The 24,235-nt window shown below is 68.3% G+C and overlaps 1 protein-coding gene across 1 annotated transcript; it reads right to left on the reverse strand.

The window, feature by feature from the left end:
* Nucleotides 1–294: 294 nt before the first annotated feature.
* Nucleotides 295–22,480, reverse strand: LOC120747641 (spectrin beta chain, non-erythrocytic 2-like). The gene is given in 38 exon segments (XM_058424294.1): nt 295–633; nt 721–763; nt 1,220–1,393; nt 2,151–2,251; nt 2,253–2,300; nt 2,377–2,452; nt 2,660–2,817; nt 3,278–3,474; nt 4,052–4,136; nt 4,301–4,439; nt 5,023–5,267; nt 5,606–5,980; nt 6,733–6,937; nt 7,516–7,646; nt 8,458–8,715; nt 9,215–9,304; nt 9,954–10,178; nt 10,812–11,075; nt 11,575–11,721; nt 11,868–11,958; nt 12,202–12,404; nt 12,476–13,232; nt 13,543–13,680; nt 14,147–14,690; nt 14,958–15,290; nt 15,665–15,818; nt 15,909–16,211; nt 16,517–16,675; nt 16,824–16,941; nt 17,205–17,392; nt 18,362–18,474; nt 18,561–18,676; nt 19,349–19,429; nt 19,529–19,620; nt 19,989–20,162; nt 20,524–20,672; nt 21,483–21,546; nt 22,430–22,480. Coding segments are annotated over 38 exon segments (7,011 nt in total). The 3' UTR covers nt 295–411.
* Nucleotides 22,481–24,235: the final 1,755 nt, after the last annotated feature.

Below are 24,235 nucleotides of genomic sequence, written 5' to 3' on the forward strand. Positions count from 1 at the left end.
CCCGCGCCGCCCCGTTCCCGAAGGCCCCTCCGAGTCCGAAACCGGCCCAGCCCCATTCCAAATCCCGTCCCAACCCAACCCCATTTCCATCCCCACCCAATCCGTTCTCCTCTCAGTCCCACCGCAATCCCACCCACGCGTGGACCCCATCCTTATCCCATCGTCACCCGCACCTCAATTCCAGTTTGCATCCCAAACCCCACCCCTATTCAAATCCCACCGCTTCCCAGTCCCTCCCAGTCCCTCCCAGTCCCTCCCAGTCCCCGCTCCCCAGCACACTCAGTCTCCGTCTCAAATCACTTTATTGGGGTGGGGGCTGCGCGGGGACATCACCGGAACGGGGGGAAGGGGACACTCATCCCCCGTGGGACCCCCCCCGTGTCCCTCCGTCGGCTGCGGGACCCCCAAACTCTACTTGTTCTTCTTGAAGAAGCTGAAGCGTTTCTCCCTCTCCTTGGCCTCGCGGGGCCGGGGGGCTCCATCGGCCGGGGGCGGCACCGGGGGGAGGCTCAGAGCCCGCGACATCCCCTTGGGGGGACCCCCGGGGACCCCCGAGCCCTCCCGGGGCGCCCCCGGCCCCAGCGCGGCCCCGGCGGCGGCTTCGATGGCCCGGAGCCACAGGGCCATGTCGGCCTGGGGAGGGGACACGGGGACATCGGGGCCACTGCGGGCTCGGGGGACATCCAGGGGACATCCAGGGGACATGGGGGGGGGTCTCACCTCGTCCTTAGCCTGGAACAGGAATTCCTTCCCATCGCTCAGCCTGGGGGGGACCGGGATCAGCCACCGGGACCCCCCCAGCCCCTTCGTGTCCCCCTCACGTTCCCCGTTTATCTCCATCTTCCCTCCCCTATTTTTACGCATTTCCCTGCACATCCGACCCATTATTCCCACTTTTTTTCTCTCCTTCTTCCCCCCATTTTTTTCCCCATTTCCCCACATTTTTTCTTCCCACCCCATTCTCGCCTCCTTGCCCCCCCATCTCCTTCCCATTTCTCCCCATTTTCCTCTGCAGTTTTCCCCCATTTCTCCCCAACTTCCCCCCGTTTTCCTCTAATCTTCCCCCACATTTTCCCCCCAATATTCCCCCACATTTTCCCCCCAATATTCCCCCATCTCCTCCACGTTTTTCCCCCACTTCCCCCCCATTCTCCCCCTCACTTCCCCCGATTCCCCTCCTCATTTTTCCCCCCATTTCCCCCCGTTTCCCCCCCCGTACCCCAGCCTGAAGACGTGTTTCCGTTTGCGGTAGGAGGTGGCCGGGTGGCAGCGGGCACCGCGCAGGGGCGTGGGGGGCTCGCCGTGGTACGGGACCCCCGCGCCCGCCCCCCGCGCGTCCTTGAACACGCTCAGGGCCCCCCCCCGCAGCACGCAGTACAGGCTCTGCCAGGACCTGGGGGGGTCGGGGGGCGTCTCTGAGCCCACCGCCCCCGCAGGACACAGCCCCGGCTCTGCCAGGACCTGGGGGGGTCGGGGGGGGGTCTCTGAGCCCACCGCCCCCGCAGGACACAGCCCCGGCTCTGCCAGGACCTGGGGGGGGGCTCACGGGGGGTTTAGGGGGGATTTTGGGGACCCCCACCCCCTCAGGACTCATCCCAGGCGCTGCCAGGATGCGTTGGGACTTTGAGGGGCGTGGCGCTTTGTGGGCGTGGCCATGGCAGGGAGAGGGGGTGTGGGCGGGGCCAGGATGCCCATATAGGGCGGGGCCATAGGGGGGGTGTCCCCAGAGTGTCCTCAGGGTGTCCCCAGGGTGTCCCCAGAGTGTCCCCAGGGTGTCCCCAAGGCCAGGCCATGTCCCCAGGGTGTCCCCAGGGTGTCCCCGAGGCCGGGCCGTGTCCCCAGGGTGTCCCCAGGGTGTCCCCGAGGCCGGGCACTGTCCCCAGGGTGTCCCCAGAGTGTCCCCAGAGTGTCCCCGGGGTGTCCCCAGGGTGTCCCTGAGGCCGGGCCATGTCCCCAGGGTGTCCCCAGGATGTCCCCAAGGCCGGGCCGTGTCCCCAGGGTGTCCCCAGGGTGTCCCCAGGGTGTCCCCGGGGTGTCCCCAGGGTGTCCCCGAGGCCGGGCCATGTCCCCAGGGTGTCCCCAGAGTGTCCCCAGGGTGTCCCCAGAGTGTCCCCGGGGTGTCCCCGGGGTGTCCCCAGGGTGTCCCTGACCTGTTGGTCGCTCTCTTGCCGGGCGCCTCCAGCTCCTGCTTTCGGCACAGCCCCCCCTCGAGGGTCTCGGGCGGGGGGGGGGCGCGGGGGGGCAGCGTGGCCGCCACCCCCCCTTGGCCGGGCCCCCCCCTCCTGCGCCCCTTTGGGGACCTGGGGAGGGGGACAGCGGTGAGGGGGGCTCCTAGGGAGGGGTCCGGGGGTGCCCCCCGCGTTCCGGGGGTCTCACCTGTCCCGCGGCGCTGTCGGGCCGGATCCCGTTGAGGGCCGGGGGCTCCGCTGGGCGGCTCTGGGGGGTGGGGGCCCTGGGGGGGGTGGGGACACAGGGGACACCACCCTGTCACCCCAAGAACCCCCTCCCCACATCCCACACCTCCCCCCGGGGCCCCCATCCCCCCCCCCCCCCGCCGAGGGTGTCCCCCCAACCCCCCTAAACCCGGGAGTCTCCCAAATCCCCCCCAAACCTCAATGTCGCACCCCAAATTGCCCCCCCCCGCCCCGCCCCCCCTCACCTCTGCCCCTCCCCGCCCCCTCCCCCATCCTGGCTCTCGGGGGGCACCGCCGGGGGGGTCCCCTCGACTTGGGCCGGGGCCGGGGGGGGCTCGGGGGGCTGCAGCTTCCTCGCCGCCTCCTCCTCCTCCTGGCGCCGCCGCCGCTCCTTCTCCTCCAGCTGGGGGGGGTCGGGGGGGGGTCAGGGACACCCCAGTGACGGGGGGGGCACAGGGGGACCCCCCCCCGGGGCATGGAGGTGACACAGGGACCCTCAGCCCCCTCCCACGCTGTGTCCCCTTGGTGTCACAGTGCCCCCCCTTGCCCTTGTCCTTGCCATGTCCCCTCTGTCCCCTCCCTGTGCCCCCTTTTCCCTCCCCAGGGCCCCCCACTGTCCCCATTATCTTCCGTGTCCCCCCCGTCCCCCTCCCCATTTCCCCCCGTATCCTCATCCCCACATCCCCCCATGCCCCCCATGTCCCCCTCCCCACTTCCCTTCATTCCCCCCATTTTCCCTCATGTCCCCAATGTCCCCGTGTCCCCCTCCCCATTTTTCCCCCCATTTTTCCCCCATGTCCCCCTGATGTCCCCCCGTGTCCCCATGTCCCCCCGTGTCCCCCCATGTCCCCCCGTGTCCCCACCGTGGTCAGGCGGCTCAGGGCAGCGAATCTCTCGTCCCAGGCGGCGGCGGCCTTTTGGAAGCTCTGGTGGCGTTTGAGGAGGGTCTCGGCCTCGGCCAGGCTGGAGCCCAGCTCGGGGGCGCGGGCCAGGGGCTCCCTGCTGGCCAGCCAGGCCTCGGCCGTGGCCGCGTCGCGCCCGAACACCAGCACCTCCAGCACTGGGGACACGGGGACCGTCACCGGGGGGGGCGCCGGGGGACAGGGACAGCCCTGAGCCACCCCTGGGCCACCCCTGGGCCACCCCTGAGCCACCCCTGAGCCACCCCCGGGCCACCCCTGGGTACTGAGAGGGGACACCGGGGGACAGGGACAGCCCTGTGCCACCCCTGAGCCACCCCTGGGCCACCCCTGGGCACTGAGAGGGGACACCGGGGGACAGGGACAGCCCTGTGCCACCCCTGAGCCACCCCTGGGCCACCCCTGAGCCACCCCTGTGCCACCCCTGGGCACTGAGAGGGGACACCGGGGGACAGGGACCCCCCTGTGCCCCCCCTGACCCCTGCTTTGAGAGGGACACAGGCAGAGGGACCCTCCCTCACACCTTCTGGGTGGGGGCAGCACCTGAGCCTGGCCCAGGGGACGTGAAGGGACATGAGGGGACATGAAGGGACATGAGCGGACATGAAGGGACATGAAGGGACGTGAAGGGACGTGAAGGGACGTGAAGGGACCTGAAGGGACATGAAGGGACGTGAGGGGACATGAGGGGACACGTGGGGCCCTCCCAGTCCTCACCAGTCTGCAGCCACTCCAGCTTGTCCTGCCAGCGCTCCCCGATGTCCCTGCGGCGCTCCTGGAGCTCGGCCAGCTCCTGGGACAGCTGCGGGGACACGGGACGGGGACACGGGGGGACAGGATGGGGACGTGAGGGGACGTGGCACGGGGACAGCGCCGCCGAGAGCAGGGTTTGGGCGAGGGGTGTGGGGCTGGGGGCTTTGGGGACGGTGACGCGGGGACGAGGACGCGGTGACAGGCGCGTCCCACCTTGTCGGCCTCGTGGTGGCCGCGCTGCAGCAGCGCGGTGGCCGCGGCCACGCAGGCCCCGAAGGAGCCCTCGCGCGCCTCCAGCTCGGCCCGCAGCCCCTGGTGCTGCTGGATCAGCAGCTCGGCCGCGGTGACGTCCCTGGGAGGGGACAGGGACAGCGGGGGGGTCACCACGGGGACACCGGGGTCACCACGGGGACACCCCGGGGACACCCCGGCTCCACCTGGGCGCAGTGGCCGCGGTCACCACGGTGTCCCTTGAGATGTCCCCGTGTCCTCGCGTCCCCAGGGCTGTCCCCATGTGTGTCCCCATGTCCCTGTGTGTCCCCAGGGCTGTCCCGACATTCCTGTGTGTCCTCACGGCCCAGGCTGTCCCCATGTCCCTGGGTGTCCCCGTGGTGACCCCACGCCCTTGCATCCCTCCATGTCCCTGCAGTGTCCCTGTGTCCCCATGGTGTCCTTGTGTGTCCCTGCATGTCCCCTCAGTGTCCCCGCAGTGTCCCTGGGTGTCCCCTCAGTGTCCCTGTGTGTCCCCGTGGTGTCCCCGTGGTGTCCCTGTATGTCCCTGCAGTGTCCCCTCAGTGTCCCTGTGTGTCCCTGTGTGTCCCTGTGTGTCCCTGTGTGTCCCCTCAGTGTCCCCGCAGTGTCCCTGCAGTGTCCCTCAGTGTCCCTGCAGTGTCCCTCAGTGTCCCCCCGTGTCCCCGCGTCCCCCCGTGTCCCACCTGGGCCGCTCGCGGGCCTGCAGCTGCAGGTGCATCCCGTCCATCCAGAGGCGCAGGTCGCGGGCGGCGCGGAGGAAGCGGAACTGCTCCACGCTGTCCCCGAGCAGGCGGCGGCGGCGCTGGCAGCGCCCGCGGAGCTCGGCCCAGGCCGCGGCCACCGCGCCCTCCTGAGCCCGCAGCTCCTCGGCCCGCGGGCCCGCGTACGCCGCCGCCAGACGGCCCGCGGCCTCCTGGACAGCTGTCACCTGGGGACAGGTGGGACAGGGGTGACATGGGACAGGGGTGACAGGTGTGACAGGTGTGACATGGGGCAGGTGTGACATGGGGCAGGTGTGACATGGGACAGGTGGGACATGGGACAGGTGGGACAGGGGTGACATGGGACAGGGGTGACATGGGACAGGTGGGACAGGTGGGACAGGGGTGACCTGGGACAGGTGTGACAGGCGTGACATGGGACAGGTGACATACCCCACTGTCAGCTACGTTCTGCACCACAGTGCGTCCCTCACCTGTCCCTGTCCCACTCTGTGTCCCGTCCCCTCCCCTGTCCCCGTCCCCTCCCCTGTCCCCCGCCGCTCACCTGCGCGCTCAGGGCCTGCACGTCGTGCTCGAAGGCGCGGTGCTGCCTCTCCAGCCCCTCTGCCGCCCGCAGGTCTCGCCCCAGCTCCTCGGGCACCTGCCGGGCCTTGTCGCGGAGCTGCGCCAGCACCTGCCGGGCGTCGCGGCGGAAGCGCTGCAGGTCGTGCGCGGCCGCCAGCTCCTGCGCCCGGGTGGCCACCAGCTCCAGCAGCTCTGCCCACGCCTCGTTGAGCCCCGCTTGCCACTGGGCCACGGCCGCGCGCTCGGGGTGGCCCCCGGCGATCAGCGCCGCCGCCGCCGCGTTGGCCGCGTCCACCCGCTCCTGGCCCAGCCCGCCCGTGTCCCGGGAGAACTCGCGGAACTTGTCCCGGAGCAGCTGCGGGGACACGGGACAGGCCGGGGTCAGGGGGACATGGGGACACGGGGACAGGGGGACAGGGGGACAGGGAGACACGGGACAGGCCGGGGTCAGGGGGACACGGGGACATGGGACAGGGGGACACGGGGACAGGGGGACACGGGGACACGGGGACAGGGGGACAGGGGGACAGGGGGACACGGGACAGGGGGACAGGGGGACACGGGACAGGCCGGGGTCAGGGGGACACGGGACAGGGGGACACGGGGACAGGGGGACAGGGGGACAGGGGGACACGGGACAGGGGGACATGGGGACACGGGGACAGGGGGACATGGGACAAGCCGGGGTCAGGGGGACACGGGGACAGGGGGACAGGGGGACATGGGACAGGCCAGGGTCAGGGGGACACGGGGACACGGGACAGAGGGACACGGGGACAGGGGGACACGAGGACAGGGGGACAGGGGGACACAGGACAGGCCGGGGTCAGGGGGACACGGGGACATGGGACAGAGGGACACGGGGACAGGGGGACACGGGGACACGGGGACAGGGGGACACGGGACAGGGGGACACGGGGACAGGGGGACACATCGGGGTCAGGGGAGCATTCCTGGGGATAGGGGACACGGGGACACCCCCAGTGACAGGGGCACACAAGGACCCCCCCAGAGTCAAGATGACCTGGGGAGCACCTGGCACTGAGGTGACACAGGGTGCTGGTGTCCCCTCAGTGTCCCCCCGGTGTCCCCTCAGTGTCCCCTCACCGTGACGTGCTCGAAGTCCTGCCCCAGCTCCCGGGACGCTGCCACCACCTCTCGCTCCGAGATCCACTGCTCCAGGTCATCGAGGTCCCTGCGCAGCTGGCACAGGCGGTGGTGGCCCTGCAGGGTGGCCCTGCGCTCCCCGGCCAGGTGACAAAGCCCCGCGTAGAGACGCTGCACCTGCGCGGCGCGGGCACGGAGCCGCTCGCTGCACGGGGGACAGGGGACAGCGGGGTCACCTGGGGACATGGGGAACAGGGGACAGGGGACAGCGGGGTCACCTGGGGACATGGGGATAGGGGACGGGGGACAGCGGGGTCACCTGGGGACATGGGGATAGGGGACAGGGGACAGCGGGGTCACCTGGGGACATGGGGATAGGGGACAGGGGACAGCGGGGTCACCTGGGGACATGGGGACATCAGGAACAGGGGACAGCGGGGTCACCTGAGGGGAGCGGTGTCACCAGGGGACATGGGGACATTGGGAACAGGGGACAGTGGTGTCACCTGGGAGGGAGCAGCGTCACCCAGGGGACATCAGGGACAGGGGTGTCACCCGTGGGGGAGCGGTGTCACCAGGGGACATCGGGAACAGGGCGCAGCAGTGTCACCAGGGGACACGGGGACAGCGATGTCAGGGACCTCAGGGACATCGGAGGACAGACAACGGACGCGGGCACACGGACACCCCCGGGGCCAGGGAGCATTGGGACAGGGGTGTCGGGGGACGCGGTGGCGGGGCTGTCCCCGCGCTGTCCCCGCGCTGTCCCCGCGCTGTCCCCACCCGTCGGGGTGGCCGCTGGCCGCCATGGCCCGGCCCTGCTCGGCCAGCAGCTCCACGGTGCCGCCGTAGTCGCGCAGCTCCTGCTCCAGCCCCAGGTGCCGGCTCAGCATGGCCTGGGCGCCCGGCTCGTCCTGGGGACACCGCGGGGACACCGGGGGGGTCACGGCGCTGGCCCTACCCCACAGACACCTCCCCAACCCCCTGCAGGTGGTTTGGGTGTGCCTGAGCTCTCCAGGCCACTCACAGACCCCCCAAAGACCCCCCAGAGACCCCCCAGAGATCCCCTCTAAGCCTTCCTGACCCCATAGATTCCCTTTAGGCTCCTCATAGACCCCCTCAGACCCCATCAGAGACACCCCACAGACCCCCCCCAGGTCCCAAATAGACACCCACAGACCCCTCAGGCCATCTCAGAGACACCTCCAGACCCCTCACAGACCCCTCAGCTCCCCCTCTGACCCACCACAGACACCCCAGACCTTCCAAAGACCCTTCCCAATCCCCCTAAACTCATCCCAGACCCCCCCAAAGCCCCCAAAGACCCCTCCAGACCCTTCATAATCCCCCTGAACCCATCCCAGACCCTCCCCAGACCCCCCAGACCCCCTCCCCACAGCCTCCCTGACCCCCTTGTCACATTACCCGCTCCCCTTCTGATACCCCCAGACCCCCCTCAGACCCCTCAGCTCCCCCTCTGACCCCCCACAGACACCCCAGACCTCCCAAAGACCCTTCCCCATCCTCCTGAACCCATCCCAGGCCCTCCCCAGACCCCCCAGACCCCTCCCCACAGCCTCCCTGACCCCTTCTCCCATTCCCTACCCCACCTGAACCCCCCCGAAACCCCAGAAACCCCCCAGAAACCCCCAGAAACCCCCTCCCCACCACTCCCCACCAGCTGTCCCGGGGGGTACGGGTTGGGGTGTCCGGGCCCTGCCTCACCTTGGCCTTGTCCTGGGCCAGCATGTGCAGCTCGCGCTCGCCCAGCCAGGCCTCGGCGGCGGCGGCGTCGCGCAGGAAGCGCTGGGCGGCCAGGGTGGCCTCCAGGCGCCGCTGCCTCCGCGCCGCCTGCGCCCGCAGCTCCCGCCAGGCCTCCCGCAGCTCCGGGACCCCCCCGGGGGAGCCCCCCGAGCCGGGGGCCCCCCGCTCCAGCAGCTCCGTCACGCGGCGCTCGCGGCCCTGCAGCTCCTTCTGCAGCGTCTGCCGGGGCCGGGGGGACACGGGAGGTCGGGGGGGGGCGTGAGGGGGAATTGGGGGGTCTTGGGAGGGGTTCATGGGGGGGGTTTATGGGGGTTTATGGGGGTTTATGGGGGTTTATGGGTCCGTGGGGAAATTGGGGAGTCTAGGGAGGAGTTTATGGGGGTCTACAGGGGTCTATGGGGCTGTTTATGGGGTCCATAGGGGGGGTCAGTGGGGGAAATTGGGGGATCCAGGGGGTCTGTGGGGGTTTATGGGGGAAATTGGGTGGCCTGTGGGTCTATGGAGCAGTTTATGGGGGGTCTATGGTGGAATGTGTGGGGTCTAAGGGGTCTGGGGGGGGGTTATGGGGGACATTGGGGGTCAATGGGGGAAACTGGGGGGTCTGTGGGGATCTATGGGGGACCTGGGGGGGTGAGCCAGAAAACCTGGGGGGGGTCTGTGGGATGAGTCCTGGGGTCACGGGGGACACCGGGGGACATTTGGGGACCCTCTGAGCCACCTCGTTCTTCTGGAGCAGCAGCTGCACCGAGGGCAGATCCTTCCCGTGGTCCGTGGACATGGCCAGGGCCTGGCGCTCCTGCACCCACAGCTGGGGACACGGGGGACAGGGGGGTCACCTGGGGGACACGGGGGACACGGGGGACACGGGGGACAGCGGGGGACAGCGGGGTCACCGGGGGACAGCGGGGTCACCGGGGGACAGCGGGGGACACGGGGGACAGCGGGGTCACCGGGGGACAGCAGGGGACACGGGGGACACGGGGGACACGGGGGACAGCGGGGTCACCGGGGGACAGCGGGGGACACGGGGGACACGGGGGACAGCGGGGTCACCAGGGGATATCAGGGTGACTGAGGACATTGGGGTCATTGGGGGTCATTGGGGATTTGGGACACTTTGGGGACAGGGATAGAGGGAATCCGAGATCGGGGGTCAAGGACAGCCATGGGGGGGGGGGTGGGGAGAATTCGGGGTTCAGAGACCCTGGGAGGGGTCAGGGTTGAGGGGGGAGTTCTGGGATTTGGGATCAGGAATTGGGGGATCAGGGATTTGGGGTCAGGGATTTGGGATCAGGAATTGGGGGGATCAGAGATTTGGGGTCAGGGATTTGGGATCAGGAATTGGGGGGGTCAGAGATTTGGGGTCAGGGATTCAGGATTAGGAATGGGGGGTGTCAGGGCCGGGGGATCAGGGACCCCAGGGCTCAGTGACAGCCCCGGGGGATCCCCCCACTCACCAGCTCGTCCTCCAGGTCCCTGCGGAACTGGTGCAGCTCCCTGGCGGCCGCGAGGCTCCGGCCGCGCTCCCGCAGCGGCTCCCGCAGCTCCCGGAAGTTCTGCTCCAGCTCCCGCACCTGCTGCTGCACCCCCGCGCTCCGGGGGTGCCCCGGGCTGAGCCCCCCGGCCTGCGCCCGCAGCGCCTCCACCTCCTGCTCCCGCAGCGCCGCCTGCGTCTCCAGCAGCTGCGGGGGTTTGGGGGGTCAGGGAGCCCCGGGGCTGCCCCAAAACCTGCACCCCAAAACCTGAATCTGCGCCCCCGAAACTGCACCCCAAAACCTGAACACTCACCCAAATCCTGCACCCCAAAACCTGAACACTCACCCAAATCCTGCACCCCAAAATCTGAACCCACACCCAAATCCTGCACCCCAAAACCTGAACACTCACCCAAATCCTGCACCCCAAAATCTGCACCCCAAAATCTGAACCCGCACCCAAATCCTGCACCCCAAAATCTGCACCCCAAAATCTGAACCCGCACCCAAATCCAGCATCCCAAAACCCGAACCCCAAAATCCGCACCACAAAACCCGCACCTAAATCCCGCAACACGGACCTGCACCCCCAACTCTGCCCCCCAAAACCTGAACCTCAGAACCCGCACCCCCAAACCCGCGCTCCCAAACCTGGGGACTCCAAAATCTGCATCCCGAATCCTGCGCCCCAAAAAACCCGCACCCAAATCCCGCATCACGAACCCGAGCGCCCCAAACCCCGAGTACCCCAAACCCACACCCCAGACCCACCCCGAACCCCGCAACCCCAAACCTTCACCCGAACCCCGCAGCCCCCCGTTTTCCCCGTGCCCCCCTGACCTGGTGCCGGGTCAGCAGGACCCCGACGCTGGTCAGGTCCTGGCCGCAGTGGCCGGAGCGGAGCTGGGCGCGGACCCCGGCCAGCCACGAGCGCAGTCCGGCGCAGGCCTGGGCGCAGCTCTCGGCGCGCGCCGCCTCGGCCAAGCCCCGGCCCTTGGCGGCCGCCGCCGCCTCCACCTGCGCCCACAGCGCCCGCAGCTCCCGCCGCGGCGCCGCCACTCGCCCGGCCAGCGCCGGCCGCGCCCGCGCCAGCTGCTCCCCGTCCTGCGGGAACGGAACCGCGCCGGCGTGACCCGAGAGGAAGTCACCGGGGCGGCCGTCGCTGGAGCCGCGGGGTCCTCGAGGCTGGACCCGTTCGGGGTTGTGGGGTGGGGAAGGTTGGAGGGTGGAATCGTTGGAATTGGGCCCGTGGGAAGGTCAAGGTCGGACCCAAAGAAATAACGGAATTGCGGAATTTATGTTGGATGCGTGGGGTCCTTCTTTGAGGCTAACACGCTGAATTTTGGGATTATGAAGGTTTGACCCATGGGATGGTGAGGTCACTGAAACCGGACCCCCGTGGAATCACAGGATTAGTGAGGCTGGACCCACAGAACCACGGAATCATGGAGGCTTGGATCCGTGGAATCCTGGAATCGCTGAGGTCAGACCCACGGAATTTTGTGACCCAACCCCCACCTCCCCAAACCCCACCTTTTCCCAGGGGCCGCCTCTTCCCGGATCCCGTTTTCCCCCATTTCCCCCCCGTTTTCCCCGTTCCCACCTTCTCCAGTGCCTCCAGCCAGCCCCGGTTGGCCGCGAGCTCGGCGGCGAAGGCCTGGTGCTTCTGCCACTTGCCCTGCAGGTCCCGCGTGCCCTCGTAGGACACGTCCCGAGCCACCGGCAGCTTCTCGTTCAGCCACAGCGTCAGCTGGGAACGGCAACGGGAACGGGGACACAGATCAGGATCTCTTCCCACAGTCCCAGCCCAGTTCTCATCTCGTCCCAGCCCCATTTTCACCCCACCCACCCCCGATCCCGATCCCGATCCCGATCCCGATCCCGATCCCGTCTCACCTCCTGCCCATCCTGCAGGAACTTCTGCAGCTCCCAGTTATCCCGCAGCCGCCCCAGCAGCTCCTGGGCCGATTCCCGGATCTTCTGGTGCCTGTGCCGGGGCCGGGGGGGGGGTGAGGGACCCCATTCCCAGGGTGTGGGGTGGGATGGGATGGGATGGGATGGGATGGGATGGGATGGGATGGGATGGGATGGGATGGGATGGGATGGGGTGGGATGGGATGGGATGGGATGGGATGGGATGGGGTGGGATGGGATGGGATGGGATGGGATGGGATGGGATCCATGGGATCCATGGGACGGGATGGGATGGGATGGGGAGGATCTCCCTCACCTGCTCTCCACCGACTCCACCGTCTCCCGCACCTTTTCTGCGTGGACCCCGCCCTCGTCCAGCAGCTTCTTCCCGGTGTCCGCGAGCGCCCGGACGCGCTCGGCGCCCGTGTCCAGCGCCGCCAGGAACTCCTCCAGCCTCCTCACGGCCGCCTCCGCGCCCGGCACCGTGCCCGGCATCTCCGTGTGTGCCAGGGCGTGCTCCTGCGGCCCGGGACCGGGATCAGCGCCGCGATGGCAGCGGGATTCCCGGGAACACCCCGCGTGCCCCTCACCTGCTTCCCCAGCGTCCCCTCCACCTGCTTGGCGTCCCGCAGGAACACGTGGAAGGCGACGGCCTGGGCCAGGAGCCGCTGCCGCTTCTCCCACACCCGGCCCAGCTCTTCCCAGTCCGCGTCCAGCGCTTCCAGGCGCTGGAGCAGGGTCAGGCTCTGCGCGTCCGTCTGTCCCCCGGTCACCTCCCGGCCGGCGGCGCGGGCGCTCCGGTAATCGGCGCCGTAGTGCGAGATCTCGGCGCGGAGGCCGTCGTGCTGCCGCAGCGAGCCCTCGGCCTCGGCCAGGGACGCGGGGACATCCTCGGAGGCCGCGGCCGCGCGTGTGCGGGACAGCCAAGCCTGGAGCGCCGCCAGGTCCCGCAGGAAGCCCTGGAGCCGCCGCGCCTGCCCCAGCGACTCCTGGCGGCTCCGGTGGCAGCGGCGCAGCGCGTCCCACTCGGCCTCCAGCCCCGCCAGCCCCTCGCGGATCTCGGGCGCTCTCTCCGGCTGCTCCCCCTGCAGCTTCTCGCCCTCGGCCCGCAGCTCCCGCAGCTTTCCCTGGATGGCGTCCAGGTCGCGCCCCATCCCCGACAGCTTCCCCTGCAGCGCCGTGATCCCGGCCAGGTCCCGGCCCAGCGCCCGCGTGGCCTCGATCGCCGCCGTCTTCTCCCGCATCCAGCCCCGCGTCTCGTGGCATTCCAGGCGGAAATTGTGGATGTTCAGCGCCGCGGTCAGCGCCAGCTTCTTGCGCTCGGCCAGCGCCCGGAACCGCTCCCACCTGGCACGGGCGGGATCGGGGCAGGGTGGGACAGAGCCCGGGGAGCGCTCGGAGCGTCCCGGCCTGGAGAATCCGTCCCTGGAGGGTCCCAGCCCGGATAATCCATCCCTGGAGCGTCCCAGCCCGGAGAATCCATCCCTGGAGCGTCCCAGCCCGGAAAATCCATCCCTTCCCAGCGTATCCCGGCCCGGAAAACCCCTCCTTGCATCCCTGACTGCCCGGAGAATCCACACCTCCCTCCGCCCGGAGCATCCCTGAGCGCCTGGAAGATCCATCCCAGCCCGGATCCAGCCCCGATTCCTGCTCCCACCTGTCCCGGAGCTGCTCCCAGGTTTCCCGGGCGCTCTCCCGGTTCCTGTCCCCGGGTCCCTGCAGCTCCTGGGTGACGCGACCCACGGAGGCCACGCGCGCCGCCAGCGCCGCCAGCTCCGGCTCCAGCGTCTCGAACCTGCGGGAGCGCCGGGAATCACCGGGAATTACCGGGAATTCAGGGGACACTGGGAACAGCAGCAGCACCGTGCCAGAGGTGGGAGAGCCACGAATCTTGGGAGTACCACAAGTTCTGGGAATACTGCGCTGGAGGCGGGGATTTTGGGAATACTGAGAATATCTCACGTCAAGGTGAGAGTTCAGAGTGCTGAATGCTGTGTTGGAAGCGAAAATTCCGGGGAAACGGGAACACCCGGAACACTGGGAATGTTGTGGTGGAGGTAGGAATTCAGGGAACACGGGGAATAACGGGAATAATGGGAATACTGGAGAGATCTTGAGGAAAAACGGGAATACTGGAGAGATCCTTAAGAAAAACGGGAACAACGGGGCCATCCTGTGTATTCCTGAGGGAATCCCAGCGGCACTCCAAGGCTTCCCGGGGACAATTGAGGGATTTGCACGGCGAAGCCCCGTGCGCTCACCGCTGCTGCACCACCTCCAGGTCCTCGATCCGTTCGGGAATCTCCATGGAGAGCAGCCACTGCTCCCTCTCGCCCACCCAGAGCGCGCAGGCATCGGCCTCGCTGCGCGCCGCGAACAACCCCAGCGCGTCCCGCAGCTCCAGGCGCCGCAGCTCCGCCCGCTCCTCCAGCTCCCGGTGCCGCCGCTCCAGCTCCGCCAGCCGCTCCGCCAGCCCCGGCACGGCGTCGGGAAGATCGGCGGCGTCTCCGGGCAGCGCCTGCTCCCGCAGCGCCGCCAGCGCCGACCCTCGCCGCCGCATCTCGTCCTGCAGCTCCCGCAGCCGCCGCTCCAGCATCCCCGCGGATCTCTCGTCGTGGCCGAGCTCCGGCTCCTCCAGGCGCCGGGCGGCGGCCGCCAGCCACGACTCGGCCTCGGCCGCCTCCGCGTCCAGCTGGAATCGCCCCGCGGCCGAGCGGAGCCGCCGCTCCCGGACCCCGGCCAGCGCCGGCAGCGCCGCCCAGAGCGACTCCAGCTCCCGGATCCGCCGGGACACGGCGGCCGCGGGGTCCGGGGAGCCCGGAGCGGGGCCCGGGGGTCCCTCCGGGGCGTCTGCCGGTGCCCCGATGGGTTCCGTGGATCCGTCGGGGCGTCCCGAGGGCGCGGCGGAGGACGCGCAGAGTCCCTCCGTGGATGCCGGGGTGGATTCCGCGGGTCCCGGCGACGCGTCCTTGGATTCCGGGGGTCCCGCGGGGGGCTCCGCGGCTTTGGCGGCGGATCCTGCGGCGGATTCCGCGCGCTTTGCGCTTCCCGTCGATCCGGCGGCGGCTCCGTCGGGCGCTCCCTGCGCCAGCAGCTCCCGGCCCCGCTCCAGCAGCTGCTCCAGCGGCCCCGCTCGTCCCCCCAGCGCCCCTCGGATGGCTTCGAGCTGGCTCAGCATCCGCAGGGCCCCCGGCAGGTCCCGGCCCAGCTCCGGGCAGCGCAGGAGCCGCTCCTGCTCCCTCATCCAAGCCTCCTCCTCGCCCGCGTCCCACAGGAACTTCCAGAGGCGCCGGGAGCGCTCCAGCCGCAGCCGCCGCTGCGCCGACAGCGCCGAGAGCCCGCGGTAGCGCAGCTCCAGAGCCGCCACCCGCGCCCGCAGCTGCTCCGGGGGGCACGGGCGGTACCCTGGGGGGCACGGGCGGGGATCAGCGGGGCTCGGGGCCCGCAGGGTTTGGGGGTTCTGGGGTCCGCAATCGCCAGGGATCGGGGCTGCAGCGTTTAGGGTTCATCATTTTTGAGTGGCTGGGATCTCAAGGATCCCAGAGTTTGGGGGTCCTGGGGGTCACAGGGTTCAGGGATCTGGCGGTTTGGGGTCTCAGTTTTTGGGGCTCGCAGTTTTTTGGGGGGGGTCTTGAGGTTTGGGGGGGTCATTTTGGTGTTCTGGTAGGTGCCAGCTTGGGGCTCTCAGGGGCGTTCAGGTGTCCCTGGGTTTGGGGGTTCCAGGGCATCCCGGGGGTCCCAATTTCGGGGATCCCAGTCTTGGGGAGGGGGTCACTCACCGTCCCCCTCCCCGAGGAAACGCTCAGCCGCCGCCCCCACGCTCCGGACCCTCTCGGCCTGAGCCGCCACGTCCCCCTCCACCAGGGCGTGGATCTGCAGCAAATCGTCCACCTGGCTCAGGTGCTGCCCGAAATCCCGCGACTGCAGCCGCACCTGGGGACCCGGGGGACAGCGGAGGGGGTCACCGGGGTGAGGGGGGGGTCCCACGAGGGGATCCCACCCCCCCCCCAGACCCCTCCCCACCTCCATCTCCTCCATCCAGCCCATCAGGTGCTCCAGGTCGCGCAGGAGCCGCTGCAGCTCCAGGTGCGCCCGGAGCCGCTCCCGCCGCGCCGCCACCTGAGCCCGCAGCGCCTCCCACAGCGACACCACGTGGTCGCGGCGTGTCGCGATAGCGCCCATGTCGTGATAGCGCTCGGCCTCCAGCTCGGCCGCCACGGCGGTGACGGCGCGCACGCGGCTGCCGTAGGCGGCGATGTCGCTCTCGATGGCCTCGTGCTTGCGCAGCGCGGCCTCGACCCCCGCCAGGGACCCCCCGAAATTGTCCTGGGGGGGGAAAGGGCAGTGAGGGGTTGGGGACACTCTGGGGACCCCTCCCCGAAATTGTCCTGGGGGGGGGGAAAGGGCAGTGAGGGGCTGGGGACACTCTGGGGACCCCTCCCCGAAATTGTCCTGGGGGGTAAAAAAAGGGGATGAGGGGTGACAAGGGAGGGGGACACACCCTGAGGGTGGGGACAAGGGAAGTCCCCTGTGGTGGGGGTGGTCTCAGGGTCTCTTGTGCCACAAGGGTGTGGGGTTTGGGGTCTGTTTGGGGTCGGTTTGGGATCTCTGGGAAGGGCTCCCGGTGTCACCTGTGCCACCAGGCGCTGGTTGTCCCCGAGCCAGGTCTCCCTGAGGGCGGCCTTGCGGTGGAACCTGGCCGCCAGCTGCTCCAGGTGCTGCTGCCGGAGCAGCTCCGAGCGCAGCGCCAGCTCCCGGCCGTGCTCGGCCTTCTCCAGCCGCTCCCACGCCTGCGGGGACAGCGCCGTCACCCGGGGCACCCGGGGCACCTGGGGTACACCCGGGGCACCTGGGGTACACCCGGGGCACCCGGGGCACACCTGGCACTTGTGCTACAGTGTCCCTTCCCGTGTCACCCCCACCCCCTGTCCCTGTCACCCTGTTGATGTCGGCGCTGTGGGTCCCCTCCCGTGGCACGAACTGTCGCTGGTTGTTGGCGCGGAGGAGGCTCCGGAGCGAGAACAGCAGCACCTCCAGGGACCCCTTGTCCTCAAACCTGCGGGGTGGGGACACCCCAAAATCCACCGAGAGAACCCCAAAATCCACTGAGGGAACCCCAAAATACACAGGGTGGGGATTACCAAAACCCACCCTGAACCCCAGGGATGCCCCAAAACCCCTCAGAGGGAACCTGAAACACACTGGGGGGGACCCCAAGCCCCATTTGGAGCCCCCAAGCCCCATTTGGAGCCCCCAGGCCCCATTTGGAGCCCCCCAAGCCCCATTTGGAGCCCCCAGCCCCCCCCCCGGGGGTCTCACCGGGGCGGTTTCTCGGTGGTGCGGTAGGCGCTGAAGGCCTGCAGCTGCCCCTGCAGGCCGGGGATGCCGCGGGGCAGGCGCCGGTCCGTGAGCAGCAGCAGCGAGCGCTGGATCCAGCCCAGCAGCTCGGCCGCCTGCGCCTCGTAACGGCCGGCCAGGCCCTCGGCCTCGCGCGCCGCCTCCAGCACCTGCGCGAGCGGGGCCTGGCTGTCCGGCTGTCCGTCCGTCCTCACATCTGCCCGTCCATCCCTTGTCCATCCCTCCATCCATCCCTTGTTGACCGGTCCGTCCATTCTCACATCCATCCCCCCGCTGTCTGTCCATCCTCACACCCATCCGTCCACCCATTGTCCACCTGTCCATCCACCCGTCCTCCCCTCGTCCATCCGTCCCTCCTTCCAGTCTCACACCTGTCCATCTGTCTGTCCCCATATCCATCCATCCATCCATCCATCCATCCCTGCTTCTCCATCCCTTTCTGATCAAACCATCCCTCTGTCCATCCCTCTGTCCATCCCATCTGTCCCTCTGTCCATCCCTCTGTCCATCCCTCTGTCCATCTCCCATCTGTCCCTCTGTCCATCTCCCATCTGTCCCTCTGTCCATCCCTCTGTCCATCCCTCTGTCCATCTCCCATCTGTCCCTCTGTCCATCCCTCTGTCCATCCCTCTGTCCATCTCCCATCTGTCCCTCTGTCCATCTCCCATCTGTCCCTCTGTCCATCTCCCATCTGTCCCTCTGTCCATCCCTCTGTCCATCCCTCTGTCCATCTCCCATCTGTCCCTCTGTCCATCTCCCATCTGTCCCTCTGTCCATCTCCCATCTGTCCCTCGCCCCTCTCCCCCACTCCCCCCCCCATTCCCGTGGATTCTGTCCCGTCCCCACCCCCCGACACCATCTGTCCCTCGTCCATCTGTCCATCTGCCCATTGTCCGTCCACCATCCATCTGTCCATCCCTTCTTCCTCCTGTTCCCTTTCCATCCACCTGTGTGTCCATCCCTGTGTCCCCCTGCCCCGTGTCCATCTGTCCACCCCCGTGTCCACCCCTGTGTCCACCCCCGTGTCCATCCCCGTGTCCACCCCGTGTCCACCCCCGTGTCCACCCCATGTCCACCCCATGTCCATCCCCATGTCCACCCCCGTGTCCACCCCGGACCTTCCCGACGCGTTTTCCCTCCACGGCCAGTGCCTTCATCCTGGAGAAGTGGTGATAGAGCGCGGCCACGTAGGTCAGCACCGACCGCTCGTCCGGCTGCTCCACGGCCACATCTGGGGGTCACGGGAGGGGGGGGGTCAGAGCCCCAAACCCCTCCCGGGACCCCCAGTCGCCCCCCAGCCCCTCCCCAGCCCCTCACCCTCGGGGTCCAGCAGCCGAGTGACCCCCAGCTCGCGCTCGGCCACGGCGAAGGCGCTGTGCAGGTTGTGCAGGGCGTTGGCTCCGCGCAGGGACCCCACGTCCAGCAGCTCCGGCCTGGGGGCGAGCGCAGGGCTGACCTCTGACCCCTGACCTGACCCTGACCCACTGACCCCTGACCCACTGACCACTGACCTGACCCTGACCCAGAGCCACTGATCCCTGACCTGACCGCTGACCCACTGACCAGACCTCTGACCCCTGACCCCATACCCACTGACCCCTGACCTGACCCTGACCCACTGACCCCTGACCCACTGACCCCTGACCCAGAGCCACTGACCCCTGACCTGACCGCTGACCCACTGACCAGACCTCTGACCCCTGACCCCATACCCACTGACCACTGATCTGACCCTGACCCACTGACCACTGACCCCTGAGCCAGAGCCACTGACCCCTGACCACACCTCAGACCCCTGACCTGACCTCTGACCCACTGACCCCTGAGCCAGAGCCACTGATCCCTGACTTGACCTCTGACCCCCTGACCCTGACCCACTGACCCAGAGCCACTGATCCCTGACCTGACCTCTGACCCACTGACCACTGACCCCTGAGCCAGAGCCACTGATCCCTGACCCACTGACCCACTGACCCCTGACCCAGAGCCAGTGACCATGGCCTGACCTCTGGCCCCTGACCCACTGACCCAGAGCCACTGACCTGCCCCTGACCCCTGACCTGCCCCCCGCCCCCCGAAGCCCCCCGCAGCCCCCCGCCCCTCACCGGTGCCGGTGGATGAGGGCGCAGAAGGCCAGCCCGTCCCGCCAGCTCGTGGTGAAGTTCTGCACGTTCACATTGGGGTACCTGGGGGGGGTCGGGGGGGGTCAGAGACCCCCGAGACCCCTCTGGGAACCCCCAGGAACCCCTCCCTGCATCCCCCTGAGCCCCCCCAGGCCCCCTCACCCCGCGGTTTTCATCTGGCACCAGGCCAGCAGCGCGTCCTTGGCCGATTTCCGCTCCCGCGTGTCCCCGGTCTCCACGCTGATGTCCTGGATCTGGGGAGGCCCCAAAAAAACTGGGTCAGGAACCCTCAAATTGGGGTCAAGAACCCCCCAAAGCGGGTCTGGGACCCCCAAAATGGGTGCAAACCTCCCGTGGTGGGGTCAGGACCCCCAAAAACGGGCTCTGGGATCCTCCCAGTGGGGTTAAGACCCCCCAAAAGCGGGTGCAAGACCCCCGAAAAGGAACCTATGGGAAGTCTGGGTGCCTCTGTGACCAAACCCAGACCCCCAGGGTGGGCTCGGGACCCCCCGAAATGACCCCAAACCCCCCGGGGTGGGTCCTAGCTGCTCCCCCCTGGCCCCGTGGTGGGTGGGTGGGTGGGTGGGGGTCCCGGGTGGGCGGGGGTCCCGGGAGGGGCCACCTGGAATCGCAGGATGATGGTCCACACCAGGCCCAGCGTCAGGCGGGGGTTGCCGTCCACGATGTCGTGCGAGCCCACGTTCTCCAGGTGCACGCGCTGCTCCCGCAGGAAGCGCAGCGCCTTCTCCACGTTCTCCAGGCAGTGGATCCGCATCCGGCCCCGCGTGGGGCGAGGCTGGCCCGGGATTGGGGAGGGGGAACAGTCAGAGACCCCCCCCCAAAAGCGGGCAGGGGGAGGGAGGGGTGAGGGGAGTGAGGGAAAGGGAGAAATGGGTGGGGGGGTGTGGAAATCAGGGGTTTGGGGGTGTGGAAATTGGGGTTTGAGGGGTCTGGGGGTCCCCACGAGGGGTGTCCCCAATTTGGGGAGGGGTCTCACTCACCAGAGTCTCCCCCCAGAGCACCCGGGGGAGAAGGGGGGGTCCCTTTCGGGGGGTCCCCACGGGGATTTCTCTATTTTGGGGGGTGGTCCCCATTGTCGGGGGGTGTGTTTCCCCTTTGAGGGGGGGGTCCCGGTTTTGGGGAGGGGTCGCACTCACCAGGGTCTCCCCCGAGAGCCCCTCCAGCAGGCGCAGCAGCAGCCGCCCGTCGCGCAGGTCGCTGTAGAGGTCCCCCAGGTGCGAGCCCCGGGCCAGGTGGGAATTCACCCACTTGGTGAAGGTTTTCTTCTGCACCGCCTCGCGCTCGTCTGGGGGGGCGCCGGGGGGGGGTCAGAGACCCCCCAAAAAAACCCCCTAACCCCCCCCAAATCTCCCCAGAGCCCCCAAATCCCACCCAGAGCCCCCAAATCCCACCCAGAGCTCTCCCACTCCCCTTTTTGTGCACAGCTGGGAGGAAAAGGGGGGGAGCCGGGGAGGGGGGGGGGTCAGAGACCCCCAAACTCACCCCCCCAAACCCCCCCGAATCCTCCCAAAGCCCCCCAGGGGTGGGAGCCCCCCGAGGGGGGTCCGGAGGGGGGGGATCCCCCCGCGCCAGCCGGCGCTGGATTAACGCTAAGAGGATTTGGGGGGGGTCCTTGGGGGGGGTCCTGAGGGGGGTCTGGGGGATTTGGGGCAGTTTTGGGGGGGCTGGCGGTGATTGGGGGAATGTTCTGGAGGGGTTCGGGGCGATTCAGGGGGGGTTGGGAGGGGAATTTTGGGGAGTTCCCCCCATTTTTCCACTGTATGCCCCCATTTTTGGGGGGGGTTTTCCCCATTTTTGGGGGGCTCCCCCCTATTTTTATGCATTTCCCCACATTTTCCCCACTTTCCCCTCTAGTTTTCAACCAATTTTTTTTCCACTTTTTCTCCCATTTTTTCCCACTTTTTCTCCCAATTTTTTACACTTTTTCTCCCAACTTTTGCACTTTTAATCTAATTTATTTCACTTTTTTCCCCCATTTTTTTTGCACTTTTCCTCCCATTCTTCGCACTCCCCCCCCCCCATTTTTTTTTCACGTTCTCCCCCCCCCCCCCATTTTTTCCCCCCCAATTTTGGGGTGTCCCCCCCCACCCCGTACCTGCCAGAGCTTTGATGCGGGAGCGCTCGAAGCGCCGGGCGGAGCCTTCGTCCTCCTCCTCCTCCTCCTCCCCCTCGGGCCCCCCCCGCGCCCCCCTCCCCCTCCCAGCGGGGGTCGCTGAACCGCGGCAGCTCCAGGGGGTCGTAGGGGGGAGGGGACAGCATGGTGACCTTTGGGGACCCCCAAATTTGGGGGGGGTGGTGGGGGCGGCGCTGGGAGGGTTCAGGTGGGAGCTGGAAAATGGGGAGGGGGCGTTTGGTCACTTTAGGGGGGGAAAAAGGAGGTGAGACCCCCCCCCCCCCCCAAAAAAAAGTGACCCCCTTGGGGACCCCTAAATTATGGGAGACCCTCCCAAAATTAAGGGGGACCCCTCCTGGAGGTAATAAAAATATTCCTGGAATTCGGGCGGTTTCCTTAAATCGATGGGGACCCCTCCCAAATGAGAGGAAAACCGCCCAAATTAAGGGAAACTGCCCCAAATTAGTGACGAGCCCTCCCAATTAAGGGAGACCCCCTCCCCAAATTAATAAAGAACCTCCGAAATTATGAGCGACCCGTTCCCAAATTAACAAAAAGCCCCCGGCAAATTAATAAAGACTCCCCCTAATTAACGGGAATTTCCCCAAATTAATTGAGCCCCCCCTCGCCAAACCCTTCACCAAACTTCACCTTCAGTAGAGACCCCCCCCATATTAAATCGAGACCCCCCAAAATCCTTCCCGGGACCCCCTAAACCTCCACCGGACCCTTCAAATCCCCCGCGGGACCCCCCAAAACTCCTCAAACTCCTCCTTGGACCCCTCCCCAAAAAATCTCAGGGTCACCCCGAGCCCTCCCAAATCCTCCCCGAGACCCTCAAAACTCCTCCAAGCCCCCCCCCGGCTCCCCAGAGCCCCCCCAGAGCCCCCCGCTCCCCCCCCCCACTCCCCCCCGTTAATGCTCTTAACGGGGATCAGCGCCCGCAGCGCCGGGGGGGTCGTGGGGGGGTCCGGGGACATAAACACGCGAATTTGGGGGTGAGGGGTCCCCAAACCCCCCCGGGACAGCGCGGGGGGGGGGCCGTGCCCCGGGATGCGGAGCCGCTGCCGCAGTGCCCGGGGGGAGCGCGGGGGGATCTGCGGGGCCGGGGGGGGTTGCGGGACCCCTGTGGGGGAGTTCTGAGGGTGGGTTTGGGGGGGGTTTTGGGGGGGTTTTGGGGGGGTCTGCCCCGATCTGAGCCCCCCCCTCCTCAGGTGTGACCCCCCCCACCCTTACCTGCGCTGCGGCCGCGGCGCGCGCTGAGACCGCGGCAGCTCATCACACCCCGGGGGCGGGGCCTCGGGGACACGCCTCCCGCCGCCGTCACCACGGCAACGCCCCGGGACACGCCTCCCGCCGCCGTCACCACGGCGACGCCCCGGGACACGCCCCCTTCCCGCCCCTCGCCCCTCCCGCCCGCCAGGGGGCGCTGCGGGGAGAGCGGGGCAAAAATGGCGGAGGAGGCCGTGAGGGCGGTGAGGGGGCGAGCGGGGTTAAGGGTGTTTTGGGGGTTTTGGGGGTGTTTTGGGGGGGTTTTGAGGGGGCTTTTGTGGGGGTTTTGTGGGGTTTTGTGGGGTCAGGGATCACTAGAGAGGGTTGCGGGGGCTTTGGGGCTCCCTGAGGGTGGTTATGGGGGTTCTGAGCGGTCACTAAGGAGCGTTGTGGGGCTTGGTGGGTATTGGTGAGGGTCTCTGGGGGTCTCTCTGAGGGGTCAGGGGTCAATAAAGTGGGTTGGGGGCTTCTGGGGGTCTCTGAGGGGTGGCTATGAGAGGTCGGGTGTCACTGGGGATGGTTGGGGGGCTCTCTCTGAGGGGTCAAGGGTCACGGGGGAAGTTTTTGAGGAGATTTGGGGCGCCTCAGGTGGTGTCGGGGGTCCCCAGAGAAGTCTGGGGGGGGCTCTGGGGTGAATCAAGGCTCGCTTGGAAGGAGGGCGGTCTTGGGGAAGGGGCTCTGGGGGATTTTTTGGGTTTATTTGGGGGGGGTTTTTGGGGTCTCCCCACCTCTTCTGGCCCCACAGGTCTTGGAGCAGCTCCTGGTGGCCCTGGGGACCCCCAGAAATGGGGAGCCCCGACGGGGAGCTCTGCTGGTGGCCCTGACGGCAGGGGGGGGCCCAGGGGGGGCCCCCTGCACCCTCACAGGTGGGTGGGGGGTCCTGGGGGGTCCTGGGGGGCTCCAGGCTCCCCTCAGACCCCCCTGACCCCCCCCTCTTTTCCCAGTGGCGGCCTCAGGACCCCTCGGCCGTGACCTCAACCCCGAAGCTCTGGGCGGGGGTAAGAGACCCCCAAAACCCTCCAGAGACCCCCCCAAAACCTCTGTGGGACCCCCTGACCCACCCAGGGACACCCCAAACCTCCCCAACTCCTTTCAGAGCCCCCCCAAGGTCCCCCAAAACCTCTCTGGGGATCCCCAGAATCCCCTCAAACTCCTCCCCAGCCTCACGGGGGGGTCCCCTAAATGCCCCCCAAAATCCTCCCCAAACACTCTAAACCCCCCCAAATCCCCCCCAAGCCCCCCGGGGGGTGCAGGAGCTGAGGGGAGCCCCCCCAAATCTCCCCCCCTGCTGCGGGAGGATCCTGGCCCAGGCTCGGGCACAAAGGAGCTTCCAGGTGAGTTTGGGGGGGGGCTGGGGGGGATTTTGGGGTCCCCCCACTCTCTGTTCTCTTTCCCAGCCCCCCCAAAGTCACCTTGGGGGTGGGAATCGGGGTCGGGGGGGCCCCGGGAGCCCCCCGGGAACG

The sequence above is a fragment of the Hirundo rustica genome, assembly GCF_015227805.2.
Source record: "Hirundo rustica isolate bHirRus1 chromosome 38 unlocalized genomic scaffold, bHirRus1.pri.v3 SUPER_38_unloc_1, whole genome shotgun sequence".
Lineage (NCBI taxonomy): Eukaryota > Metazoa > Chordata > Aves > Passeriformes > Hirundinidae > Hirundo > Hirundo rustica.